The following is a 14182-nucleotide window of genomic DNA, read 5'->3' on the forward strand; positions in this document are numbered from 1 at the left end:
AAGTGAAAAAAAATCTCTTAACCTTAACTAGGCTCCCACTCTTCTATTTAGAACCAAACTCTGAAGTTACCTTAATTTCCTCATGTTTTGAACACATCATCTTCTATAACTTCTTTCCGTTTTGAACTACATTAGAACTAACTTTTCAAATTATAAGACTACTATATCCCCTCATTCCAGTCCTTACCAGAACTCACTTGAATCAGAAAATTACTTGAGAATGCATTGGTCAGATGAAAATATCAATCTACCAAAAGTTCTCACGGTTCACCTACCTTTCTTCCTAAATCAAATCTACAATATGTGAAAGATAATAAAGTGTCAATTAACGTAAAAAGCCTCTGAAAGAAATAGTGCTTGTTGGTGGAATGGGGGTGTGCCAGAGGATGAGTACTTGCCTATGTGTGCATATGTACATATATTACATATACATACACACATATATAATATAAACATATTCTACCCCAAAAACCCACAAACTTAAAAACTGAATCTGTGAAATCTGGCCCAAACCACAGATATTGTACATATGGCTACTTCCTGCATATAGATACATTATCTCTGTCACAAAGTCAGTTGCAAGTTGCAAGAAAGGATAAATATTGCAACAGACAGGATACTTTTTTAAATTTATATGCAAAATATATCACCTCAAGATACTGACCATGGCCAGGCATGGTAACACATGCTTGTAATCCTAGCACTCAGGAGGCTGAGGCAGGAGGACCACTGTGAGTTCAAGGCCAGCGTGGGCTACATAGTGAGTTCCAGGCCAGCGTGGGCTACATAGTGAGTTCCAGGCCAGACTAAACCACATAGTGAGATCAAGTCTCAATAAAAAAGGCATTGACCATGTTGTATGACTTCTGCACAATACCCAGCATATCTTAGACACTAAGAAATACAAAATGTACAATTTAAGGAAGAAAACAGAGGCTTGCTTCACAGTGGTTTAATGTGAACAGATTTGAATGTGACATTTCCTGACAGAAGAATGAACAGTTTGCTGAATAAAAGCCCCGAATCAGGATATATACACAGCAGAAATGGGGCCTCAGACTCTCAGCACTTGTGCACAATGAAAGAAGAAATATTTTTTTTAAAATAAAAGGTTATAATAGAGGATACAAATCAAAAAGGCAGCAATACCAACACTGGTGAGGTGGGAAATAGAGCTCAGCAGCTACAGAGCTCATCTGTCTCAAGGTATGTCAACACTTAGATGAGTTCCACTCATCAAAATCTAATCCTAACCTCTCTGACCAGGGTCATATCAAAATCAGCTATCATTTCCCCAAGGTTCTATATAGGAAATTCTAATCCTTTCATGATAGGGATCTGAGCATAGGGCCTCTACTGTCACTGGGCACCAGAGTTAACTTGGTCTCATCCTACCACTTAGAAGAAACAGTGAACCCCAGCAAAAAAAAAAAAAACACTTCCTTCCAGACAAAAGTTCAGGACAGTTTTCAGCCATAAGAAGCTACTTTAGACTAAAATTTAGGAGATTCATTCCCAGTCACTAGCCCTGGGGAGAACACTGGAGTTCCGTGGGAAACAAGCACAGGCAGTTCAATAACCCTATGACCAAGCTGGGGAGAGCAGTGACAACCCATGGCCCTGAACCCCATTCAACAGCTCAAAGTGCTTAGGAAAAATCAGAGACTTGTGGTTTGTTTGTGTGCTTCGGCCCTTGGAATAGCTCTAAATGCGATGCAGAAGGGAGAATAAAAGAAAGAAAGTGGTAATATTCTTCCCTACAATCTGGAGGAACCTAGAATATGACCAACTGCCACCATTCAAGGAGTCACTTGACAGTGGAGAGTTATCCCCACCTTTTAAGCCAACAAACCTACAAAGCTAACTCATAAAGTAGCAAAGGCTTGGGATGGGAAAATTGCTGGCCCATACTGACCTACCTGCTGGTAAGCAAAAATAGGCAGTCATAGTATAGAGCCATAAAGAAAGGGGCAGGGCTAGGCAGCAAGAGCTCTCCTACTCCCTATGGCTTTCTTCTGACTCTGTAGCAGCCATGAAGATTGGCCCAGAAAACCCACACTTTGCTTTACACAACAGATTGCTTAGACTCTGGGATGATTACTGCCATGGAAAGCAACAAGGGAGCTTTTTGATAAAAATGATAAAAGAAACTGTTGAGAAAACTGGGAGTGGGCCTAGAGAAAAGATGGAGAGCTTCTGGATCTCTACCATTTTCCCCAAAAACAAAAAGTTCATGCAGGTAGGAAGGGCAGGGTGTTTCCCCACCCAGTGTTCCTGGTTAAACCTAAGAAGGAAAATCCCCTGGACTTGTAGCATCAGTATGTATCCAAGTGTTACCAGCATGAGCCCCCACATACATAAGGTTTGCCTTGGCATGGGTAAATGCCCAAGAAATTGTCTTCCAGTCCAACCCCACCCACCCACCCACCCCCAAGCAAAGGGTATCTGTCTGTGATTTCCTACTTCTCCACAGAGAAGATCCTTACAGAATGCCTACAAGGTGTAGTCAAGAGGTACCAAGGGGTACAATGGCAGACAAGTCTATCAGGCCAGGGGATGGGCAGCCAACTTCAGATCAAAGAGAGAGAGGCTTAGTGTAAAAACCAATGTCATCTCAGCAGGAAAGTAGAGAGTAGGTGATGAGAGGGGCTCCTATTGGCGCACCTTCCCAGGGACGTAGTTCCTGTCAATTGCCTCCTCCTGCAGGAACATGTGTAGGCAGCGTTCATTTTGAGCCAGTGGGTGCCCAGCAATTCTACAAAGAGACCAAAATGGTTATCAGTAGTGTTGGGATCACAGAAAATTAGCAAAAGGAGTAGAGTGTAGACAAAGGAGAAAGGACAAGGTCAGCCCTAACATTTATGCCACTGGAGAATAGCAGTAGAGTATCACCTCAACTCTAACATTGTAGAAGGAAAGAGGGACAGAAGGCAAGGCAAGGAAATCTCAAGATGCAACCATTAACATACAGGATTGTTTTAGGCCCTGATATATGGGATCAGAATTCTGCTCAAAGGAATGGAGTTTAAATGTGCAGTTAGCCCACTACACAATCAACACACCACAGAACCCCTTAAAAAAAAAAGACAGTACTGGACAAAACATACAGAAAGGCAATAATGGCAAAAGTAGCAAGCAGAGCTCCCAGGGGCTGGGGATTTAGCTCAGCGGCATAAGCACCTGCCTTGCAAGCAGACAGTGGTGAGTTCGATCCCCGGTACCAATTAAAAAAAAAAAAGGTACAAGCAGAGCTCCCAGGAACTTGATTTAGCTTACTTGTTAATAAACTGCTCAAGGCCCTGCCTCCTTTCTTCAATGAAAGATTCTTCAAAGATCCCTTCATCTCCTCGAAAAGGGAGCTGCCGCTTCAAGGCTTTTCCAGGCAGTGGTGGTACTACAATCTGCAGGAAGATGCAATATATCAGCCCCATGGGAGAAGGAAAGAGAGGGAGTAGGGTGGTACTCATTTCTTACTTAGCATAGGATCCATCCAGTCTCAAGGCCAATAATTTGCAAAAAACTAAAACCTGGTGGCATGATAGCACATGCCTGTAATCCCAGCACTGGAAGAGGGGTTGAGGCAGGAAGATCATAGGAAGTTGAAGTCCAGCCTGGGCTACATACTGAGTTCAAAGCTTCCCTGGACTATATAGCCAGACTCTGTCTCAAACAAAACAAAACAGCTAAGACAATAAGAACAGTCAGGATGACTCACATGATTCACCTTTGTTTTTATGGGTGGGCAGATTTACTACCTCAAATGGAGGAAAAAAATTCCAAGTAATCCTTACTTTCATTAACAATCTGACCACCACTCAAGAACTTAGCTAGGTCTTTCTTAGCACTATAGCTTCCATTTCTAGCACCTGTAAGAGTTAGGTCATATGACTTTACTAGCCATTAAATGAAATAATACTTTCTTTTTTTATTATTTTTTTTGGACTTTTTCCTTTTTACAGGTACCGGGGATCGAACTCACTACTGCCTGCTTGCAAGGCAGGTGCTTATGCCATTGAGCTAAATCCCTAGCCCCAAATACTTTCTTTTAAAAAATTGCTCTATAACCACACCAGCATTTGCTATTTATGCTAGTGAGATTATGGGGAGAAAACAACCCCTCTAACATTGTTAGTGTGAATGTAAACTAGTACAACCACTACTGAAATCCGTATGGAGATTCTTTTAAAAAAAACTAAAAATAGAAGCTGGAGATTTAGCTCAGTGGCATAAGTGCCTGCCTTGCAAGCAGGTAGTCGTGAGTTCGATCCCCAGTACCGATAAAAAAAAAGATAAAAATAAAACTAAAAATAGAAATTCCATTCAAACTAGCTACATCTTTTTGGGTATCCTCCCAAAAGTTAAAAATCACATTCATACCTATGTTTATAGCAGCACAATTCACAATAGCTAAATCATGGAAGTGGCCTATATGTCTATCAACAGATGAATAAAGAAAATGTGGTATTGGGGCTGGAGGTTTAGCTCAGCGGCATAAGCGCCTGCCTTGCAAGCAGGCAGTCGTGAGTTCGATCCCTGGTACCGATAAAAACAAAAAAGACAAAAAAGAAAATGTGGTATTAAAAAAAAAAAAGAAAATGTGGCATATAAGCACAATAGAGTACTATTTGTTCATAAAAAAGGATAAATTTCATTCATTTGTAGGAAAATGGATGGATCTTGAGACCATAATGCTAATTCAAATAAATCAGACACAGAATGCTCAACATCAGATAGTTTCACTCATATAACAAATCCAAAATATAAATAATTTAAAGAGCAAAATAAAAGAGATTGAGCTGGACATGGTGGCAAATGCCTGTAATCTCAGCACTCAAGAGGCTGAGGCATGAGGAATGCCACAAGTTGGACGCCACACTAAACTACACACAAGATTCTGTCTCAAAAAACCAAAGAGAGACAGACAGAGAGAGAGAGCAATTAATTGATTGACTGATTGATGATTATAAGAAATGGGAAGGTAGACTCTGTGAAGATGAGAAGGGAACCTAGAGAATGAGTCACAGGAAGAAAGGGGTAGTAAAAATAATCAAGACAGGTTATATACATGTACCAATTCCCCAAGAAGAATGTAATTATGCATCACAAACACATACTAATAAAAACACTGCCCTAAACTTACCTCTTTCAAGTTTCAAATTATATTTCCAGACTCTCTCCATTCCCTTTCAAGATTTTACAGAACATGATCTTATACTGTCTCAACCTATGTAGACAGACCTCTCTCTTCAAGGCTGACAGTGAATGGGACATACCTTACTATCTCGCTCCAACTCATTTTTCAGCCATTCAAAATCACTGTAGCGCCTCCGTACACAGGACTCTTTCAGCTTGAAGATTGGTAGGTTTGTCTACATGGAAGGAAGAATGAAAGAAGAGAGATGGTGTGGTGGCTAGCTACCTGTTACCACCACTGGGCAGGTCCAATAGCTCTTATGATCCATGTACCTATAACCCTTTCAAAACACCATCAGGCGACTACTAACCATTACCTATCCAAGCACATCACAATTGGGGCTAGGGCTATAACTCAGTGGTATAATACTTGTCTGGCACACATAAGACCCAGAGTTCCATTCCTAACAATTTAAAAAAGCCCCTTGTTGCTTAGAGTTTAACCCTACAAATAGACATGCAACTGTATGTAAATACACAGACACACACAGATACACACACACACACACACACAGTTTTCCTTGCATTTGATTTATTTTATTATCTATAACAACAATGTCCATCAACAGAAAATTGGTTAAATGAATTATGGTATACCTGTACAGTGGAACACTATATGACTAAGAAAAGAATGTGCAGTATGAAAAGTTATTAACTGGTAAAATCAAGGTACAGAAGGAGAGCTTGCCTCTTTTTTGTGTTTAAAAAGGAATACATATTATACAAAAATAAATTAATTAATTAAAAGATACTGGTCACAGTATCTTTTACCTTTGGAGAAATAAGACCAGACAACTAGAATGGGCAGAAATAATACTGTTTATTGTACAATATATCACATGCACATATTACATTTTCCATTAAAAACTAAACTGAAGTTTTGATATATTTGATGCTACATACTCAAAGATTTCAAGGAAAGAGACAATATGGTAACTACTTTTATGTGGGGATTATCTTGTGGTAAAACACTATTTTGCTTAAATGGTTGTTTTTTTCTGCGCTGTTTTATTGTTATGCCCTCTTTTATCTCAATCTCCATTTTATTATTTACTTTTTTTATCCTTTTAATTAAAGGAAAAATTAAAAAATAGCAGGATATATTATAGTAACCCACTTTGATTTACTATTAACTTGATTTGAAGCCCTGTATTGCTCTCACCATCTTGTTTTGACTGATGTTCCTCTATTCTGTTTTGCTTGATAGTACCAGGTTCAAAAGTATAGGCAACAGCTGTGAAGATAGTGGGATTCATTATGACGCCCATTCTGGTTGACTATTATCTACTTTTGAAGACCTGTAATGTCTCCAGTGTTTTGATTTTGTTGGTTTTGTTCTTTACTGTTTTGTTCAATTTTATTATTACTGATGATATAGGCAATTCTATTAGAGATAGCGGGAGGCATTATGGTAACCATTGTTGATTACCTTGCATTATTTTTACATTATCTATTATATCCACCCTTTTGATTTGACCGACTCTGTTCTGTTATGTCACATTTGGTTTTACTCTCTTCCAAAAAAAGTAATAAGAACCATGGGAGCAATAAAACCCAAAATGTGTAATAGTCATTGTACAAAATAGAGGAAAAGAAAGTGCTCTAAACGATATAACTGCATGTATATTTAAGTGTATAAGATAGACAATGATATTATGGAGTTTTGTTGGATCATTGAACAGAACTGTTTGCTCTCACTGTTTGAATGTCCACTATATAAGCTTTAATTTTGTAACTTGAACAAATATTTCTAAGATGACAATATGTAATCCATTAACTAGTGATTTCCTACTGTTTATTTTTTTTCTGAAATTCTGTATAACTTGTACCCTTTTTCTGCTTTTTTTTCTTTTTCTCCTTAAATAAAATTAAAAAAAAAACTAAACTGAAGTTCCCTATTTAAAAAAAAAAAGATCTGATACAATGGTGCACACCTATAATCCCAGCACTGTGGGAGGCTGAAGAAAAAACTATAAATCCATGCTCAGTGTGGGCAACTTAATAACTTAGTGAGACCTTGCCTCAAAATTAAAAAAAAAAAAAGGTCTGGGGATGTTGCTCAGTGAACAGGCCCTGGGTTCAATCCTCATTACTACAAAAAATTTAAAATAAAAAATAAAGAGATAAATATAGCCCAGGTAGGCTTCCCTCTGCTTTTCTATTCAAATTGTTTCCATTCTATAAATACTAGTTCAATCTCACTTCATTCAGGAAATCTTTCTTGACAATACCAGCTGGATATATTGGTAGCCTTTCCCTCTGAACTTGCCTGAATTTACACTTTCCTATCTCTTTACACACCATTGTCTTATATATCATGTTTGTCTTATCTACCTAAATTATGATCTCATTAAGATCAGGAACCAAGCCAGGCACAGTGGCACAAGCCTGTAATCCCAGTACTCTGGGAGGCTGAGCAGACTAATCACAAATCCAAAGTCAGCCTGGGCAACTTTAGTGAAACTGTATCAAAACAAAAAACAAAAAGGGTCGGGGATGTAGCTCAGTGGTAGAATGCCAAGAGTGTACCTAAGGAAAAAAAAAACAGGAACCATGACTACTTCATCTCCCCCAAATACAAATTAATCAATACTCAATTGATTAAGAGAAACTCTATGTGTCTGTTTATCCTTCCCTTACTTAGAAAATACAGAATAGCCATTATATAAATTGGCTTACCACAGCTTGCTCCTTGATATAAATCCACTCATTCCCACATCTTAATCACTGAAAAGATTACCCAGACTCTAGTGATAACAGAAACCCCTGACAAACTAAAAGCCCTGATCTTACTCCTATCAATAAGTTCTAAATAGAAATGGCCAACCACATGCATTAATCATGACCATAATTATTCCCCACCAAATAGTATCACTGGATGTGTAACAAAAGGAACTTTGCCTTTTTCCACAACTGCTTCTTGGCAAGAAAAGAGCACCTTGGAGCTCTGCTAGAGCTTCACAATATGAGGCCACTAAGACACCTCTCCAGATCCCCATGAGGATAAGATTCCTTACTGAACAAAATGAAAGAGAAGAGCTTCAGCAATATTTATTATATGGGGCTGAGGTGTAGGTCCACTGTAGAGCTTGTGCTTAACACAAGCAAGGCCTCTGGTTCAATCCTCAGCACCAGAAAAAAAACATATTTTAATAAACACAAATGTTAGAGATAGGTGTGGTAGCACACCCCTGTAATTCCAGCACTCAGGAGACTGAAGCAGGAAGATCACTATGAATTTAAGGCCAGCCTAGGATGAGTTCAAGGCAAGCCTGCAGAGAAGCCCTGCCAAAAATAATAATAAATAAATGCAAACGCTTCATTAAAAACATCAAAAGCTTAGCCAGGTGTGGCACTGCATACCTACGGGAGGGAGGCTGAGCTGGAATGAGCCCAGTCTGGACAACTTACAAAGACCCTGTCTCAAAATACAAATAAAAGGGTTGGGGATACAGCTACATTGTGAAGCCCTAGGTTTATTCCCCAATACTAAAAAAAAGCCTATACAACCATACAAATTAACATAAACAACACAAATTAACTCAAACCCACTGAGCAAGGAACCATCATCAACTTTGTCATTATTATACATTAGCGGAAAGATTGATGAAAACTTGGTAGGAATATTTTAAGCCTTGCCAGAGGCTATAGTAGAAAGAGCATGAGACTTGAAGTCAGCCAGACTTTGGTTCAAATCCTAGCCCTGGCAATTACAGTTAGATATACTTGAATGAGTTACTTAAACTGCATTCCTCCTCTGTTTACCATTTGTAAAATGGATTTTTGTAAGACTAAAAATAGGCACTAAAATCTAGTTTAATGCCTGGAACATAAAAGGTATAAGATTAACAGTCCCTGTTATTACTAGAATACCTGAAGTAGGGAGCTATTATATTCATAATTCCTAAGACTCTTAGGTAATTCAACAGAAAAAACAATGTCTTCAAACACCCACAGCAGAGTCTCTATACTGAAAATGTCATGCCGAGGTTCCATCAGGTCATTAAGTTCCCCAGCAATAACAGTTCCTTTTTACCATATTTTGTTTTTTAGTTGTTTTTGTGGTGCTAGAGATCAAACCTAGGGTCTCAAGCATACAATATATGCTGCACCACTGAGCTACAATCTCTGCTCCTTTATATTTTGAAATACATAATTCCATTCTTCCCCAAAGAAATTACTTCAAATAGTTCTTGTCTCTGTAAGACAAGTATTGTCAGGTACAGTGTGACATGCTGTAATCAGCGCTCTAGGAGGCTGAAGCTGGAGGATTCCAACTTAGAACCTAGCCTGGGCTCTAACAAAACCCTGTCTCAAAATAAAAATAAGAAAAGGGGCAAGGTATATGAGAATATAGTTCAGTGCAAAGGTCCTGGGTTCAACCCCAGTACCACAAAAAAGAGAGAGACACATACATATAAATGTTGGGCTGCAGGAGTAGCTCAGTGGCAAGGTCCGTGCCTAGCATGAGTGAGAACCTTGGTTCAATCCCTCATACTGCCAAAAAACACAAGTGTTTCTCATGTTTTGCTATTCATTTGTTCTTTTGGAGATAATTTGTCAACGAGATTTCAAAGTCCACATAGGAGACTTTCTCTTACAATTATATACTCTTTTAGGTCTTCAGTGCTGTTTAAGCAGATGCTATCCATAAGGAATATTCTAACTCTCTAGCCTGATAAGAAAATATAAAACAAGTAAATGGTCCTTAAAAGTTTCTTACCTATAACCACTCTGGACAAAAGAATCTGCAAACATGCACTCTATCTGCACATTGCATCCTTGCATGCTGGACTAAGCGCTACAGAATAAAGTCCTCTGTGGTGTACACTGGAAAAATCCACTCATGGGGCAATCCTTTCTGAAATGTCATGTATTAAGGTAACTACACACCAGGGAAGGAATCCAAAAGGTTAATGTAGGACAGAAAAGGCAACTAGCCATTCATATACACAGAACCTAAATGAGAGCCAGTAAACATTGAAATAAACACTCTGGGTTATTTCAGATCTCAAAGATCAGCATGGGATAAGAGCAGCAACTGACAATCTACCAATCCCAGTGCAGAGCCAGGTTTTAAAGGGAGACTGCATGAAGTACCTGGGAAAACTTAAGCATAAAACAGCTCTCTCCTCCAGGTGTTAACCTTAGACTAGTCAGGAAAGTATTCAGTCTCCAGGGAACTCCTTTTCAATTTTTGCTACCACGAGCCCACTGTCATTCTTTCCTGGAGTCTATTTTGCCTTTAATCCACGGGAGACCTAATTAAGAAGCACTACCTTCCTACTCTCCCTTTTCAGACTGACTTCCCACAACCTAGCTTAGTTATGGGACCAGCGGTATAGGCCTCAGCTTTCCATCCCCCAGCCCTCTTCCACCCTCCCTTTTCTTTTTTCGTCAGTCAGTTACGATTCCTATCTATCTGAATTCCTCACTCTAATCTTTTTCCACCTTCCCCACCCTACCCAGCCCTGCTTCACTTCTTCCTCAAGGGTACTTGTTCTTCCGCACCCTCATCCGATGTCCCCCTCAGGCGTTTTCTATATCCTGGGGCCACAACCGAGTCTGTAGACCTCTCTCTAAAGCCCCTAACCCCTAAAGGACCCCTTCGAGGGTCTTCTCCACCGTTACTCGTCCTCACAGCAGCCTCCACCGCAACCCCCGCCCCGTCCCGTCCTCCCTCAGCGGTCTTCCTCACCCCGTGACTCACCCGCATGCGAACCTCATAGGTGGTGAAGCGCGCGCGGCCCACGCCCACCGTTTGTGGATTAAAGATGTCGATCTCCAGGAAGTTACTCGGCGGCCCGTAAGCGTCGGTCAGGTCCTGTGGCTTCGAGTTAAGGCGCCGAGTGTCAGCTACTGCTGTGTCAGACATCTTTACGAAGGAGAGACTGGGACCAGGGGAGGGGGGGGGAATAGGGGACAGAAGCCGAGCAGGAGCGCGCACGGCCCCTCCCGCTTGCAAAATAACCAGCCAACCCACAGACAGCGGCGCCGCGCACGCGCGCTCACGCATACACGCACGCGCACGCCGCCCCGGCCCCGGGCCCTGCGCCCTGCGCCCTGAATAGCCGCGTAGCTGACGGCTTTACTTATTGTATGGAGGAGGCCTCATTCAGGCTTCCGGGTGATGTTGGTGGATGCCCCGGAACCTGGATCTTCGGTGGTGCCAGCCAATATCCTGCAAAGCACCACAGTTAGCTTCTCCAATCAACGCTCCTCAACCCAAGAAATTGTCTCATACTGTGTATCAATCAGCTGTGGGCACTGCCCCACAAGCTAGAATTCTACAGTGATAGGCCAAAGCCCGGTGACCTGAATAAATTCGGGTTTTCCGCGAAAATAGAAGGGTGAACTCTGGAAGGTGGGGTTCCGACCGTAGTACCAAGAACCTAGAATGCTGCTTCGCCATTTGTGCCGCTGATAGTTTCACATAGTGCCACATACATTGGAGTACTCCTTGAGCAGATGCCAAGAAAGCAGCGAACAACTAGAATGGGGTAAAATAAGGATGATTTCTCATTCTCACTTTTCAGGAAAACTGGACTTATTTTCATCCTTCGCATGTTGCTGTGTAAAAGCTAACTCCAGGTGTAGTCAGTGTTAATTTCTTAGCAAATTAGACAGCATTTTGTAATATCTTCTATCTGCATCCTGTAGAACTCCATACTTGGCAATGTTGCTATTTCTTGCTATAATGGAGATAGAATGCACGTCTACATGGAATCTTCTATAGAATTATTAATAATTATGAGACTAATCTACTCATGCTCCACATTACATTAAGGGATAGACAGGTAATAATTTCAAGTCATTCCTCTTTCTCCCTCTCTTCACCTGCCCTCTGCTCCTCAAAAAGTATTTCCCAGGCAGATGTGGTGAAGCATGCCTGTAATCCAAAACACTCCTACACTCAGGAGGATGAAGCAGGAGGATCAGGAGTTTGAGGCAAGTCTGGGCCACATAGGGAGAGATTTTGTCTCAAAAAATTTTTTTTCTTTTTCCTATATCACTGATGCCTGAAATTCTTTCAACAAAGCACAAAGCCCTACATTTGCGCAATTATTTCATTCAATTTAACCAATATCTACTAAGCAACTCCTTACATGCCCAACACCAGGGTGAATACTGAAGAAGACCTAGGGTTAAATAAGAGAGTACCTACCCTTAAGAAATTAACATTCTGTGGAGGGAGACAATGAAACTAATACAATATGACAAATATAAAATATTCAAATGTTAGTTGGGCATGGTAGCACACACCTATAATCTGAGCACTCCAGGAGCTGAGTTTAAAGGATCACAAATTCAAGTCCAACCTGGTCAGTTTAGCAATTTAGCAAGGCATTGTCTCAAAGTTTTTTTAAAAAATTAAAAGGGCTAAAGGTGTAGCTCAATGTGAAGGCCCAGAGTTCAATCCCTAGTACTGCAAAATTGAACAAAATGTTAAAAAATAACATATATGCATAATTGGGAGAGTTAGAGTAAGTATTCCTGGAAGAAAAAGCATCTGAGTTAATAGAAGTGAAAAAACAAAGAACAAATGAAAGTAGAAACGAGGAAAGATAATTTCTGGCAGAACAAACAGCACATACAAAGCCCTCATGATAAGAAATAACATGGTATTTTCAGGCAATTACTACCAATTTGGATTGTGAGATGGAAGTGTTTAGAGGTAGGTTGGCTGGGGATGGGCCGAGAAGATCTTATGATAAGTGAAAGGGAGCTGCTGAAGTGTCTTAAGCAGGAAAAAGACATGACTGGAGTTGGGTTTTAGAGGGATTATTTGCACATAACATGGAAAATTCACTTAAATTGAATGTGACTGTGAAGGTATTGACAATAAAAAAAATCAAGTAATGATAGTGGAAATGGAGGAAAGGTAAAAGGACAGAGATTAAGGAAATAAAATAGGACATGTATGAAATATAATAGTAGTACAGTACAATATAGAAATTAAGATGTAAGCCAGGGAGTTAAGGCTGCCTGGGTTTAAATCTCAGCTTCCTAGCTGTATAGCCTCCAGCAAGTTATGATTTTCCTCAACTGTAAAATGAAAACATTATAACTAATAGCAACCTCTGGGGCTGTCGTGAGAATTTAATAAAATAAAATTTATGTGATAACAGTAAGTGTATTGTTACTATTTGGGGGTTAGTGGAGGAGGAAATTGAAAATGACCCTTGAATTTCTCACTTACATAACTAGGCACCATCAATCAAAATTGAATTACAGAAAGAGCAGGAAGTTTTGGAAGACAATGAGTTCAGTTTAGGTAAATCTGGTCATTTATAGGACATCCTCGTGGGAAGGTCCAAATGGCAGCTAGAAATATTTGCCTGGAGCTCAAGGGCTTGCTCAGGGTTAGAAGAAAAACTTGGGAGTCATCACCATATAGTGTAGAAAGAAAACTGTGAAGATAAGGACAGGAGACTTAAATTAATGAGGTTAGATAGTTTTGTTGGGAATGTGAATCCCTTTTTGGGAAACAATTGGCATGTGTTTAAAAAAACAACTTTGACTTCTGGAAAACTTGTAATACAATACTAGCTGTCACCAGAGAGAACTGGAAAATAGGAGTCTTGAACAGCAACCAGAGTTGTTTTTCATTTTTTACTCTTGTATCTTTAAAACATTTTAGTCAGGCATGGTGGTACATGCCTATAATCCTAGCGCTCAGGAGGCTGAGGCAGGAGGATTGCTGCAAGTTCAAGGCCAGTCTGAACTACATAGTGAGAGAGCCTTTTCAAAAAAACAAAAAAAAATGAAATGTTATTTACTGAAACTTTTGACTCAAAAAAATTATTTCTAAAAATTTATTCTGAGGAAATACCTTATCACATAGAGACTCTAGTAAGGGATCCCATTTTTTAAAGTAATTACTCATTTGATGCAGTGTTTTTGCAGCTATTTTCTTCTAATCTGAGAATTTGGTTGGGGTTTTGTTTTTGTTTTCTGTTTTGAAACAAGGTCTTGGGGCTGGGGATTT

General features: G+C 39.9%; 1 protein-coding gene across 2 annotated transcripts; it reads right to left on the reverse strand.

Moving 5' to 3' along the window:
• Positions 1-937: 937 nt before the first annotated feature.
• On the reverse strand, positions 938-11279 carry Snx12 (sorting nexin 12). Of its 2 annotated transcripts, XM_003471008.5 has the most exons (4): positions 10904-11252; positions 5274-5369; positions 3277-3401; positions 938-2755 (listed from the first exon to the last, which is right to left on the reverse strand). In XM_003471008.5, exons 1-4 carry the CDS (start codon positions 11207-11209, stop codon positions 2653-2655), a joined length of 630 nt encoding a protein of 209 aa, XP_003471056.2. In that variant the 5' UTR covers positions 11210-11252; the 3' UTR covers positions 938-2652. The 2 variants fall into 2 exon arrangements, with proteins under 2 accessions (XP_003471056.2, XP_063102113.1); XM_063246043.1 differs by lacking the exon at positions 5274-5369 and having other exon boundaries at positions 10904-11279.
• Between the last annotated feature and the right edge of the window lie 2903 nt (positions 11280-14182).

The sequence above is a fragment of the Cavia porcellus genome, unplaced genomic scaffold (genome assembly GCF_034190915.1).
Source record: "Cavia porcellus strain 051 isolate PalLab524CR breed Dunkin Hartley unplaced genomic scaffold, mCavPor4.1 scaffold_3, whole genome shotgun sequence".
NCBI lineage: Eukaryota > Metazoa > Chordata > Mammalia > Rodentia > Caviidae > Cavia > Cavia porcellus.

Bases quoted from the DNA above. Each gene is read 5' to 3' on its own strand.
- Snx12 (XM_003471008.5), bottom strand. From the start codon at position 11,209: ATGCGTGAGCGCGCGTGCGCGGCGCCGCTGTCTGTGGGTTGGCTGGTT. The intron at 5,370-10,903 runs GTGAGTCACGGG...CCTTCCATGTAG, and splicing joins CCTATGAGGTTCGCATGCGG to ACAAACCTACCAATCTTCAA. The intron at 3,402-5,273 runs GTATGTCCCATT...ATCTTCCTGCAG, and splicing joins AGTTGGAGCGAGATAGTAAG to ATTGTAGTACCACCACTGCC.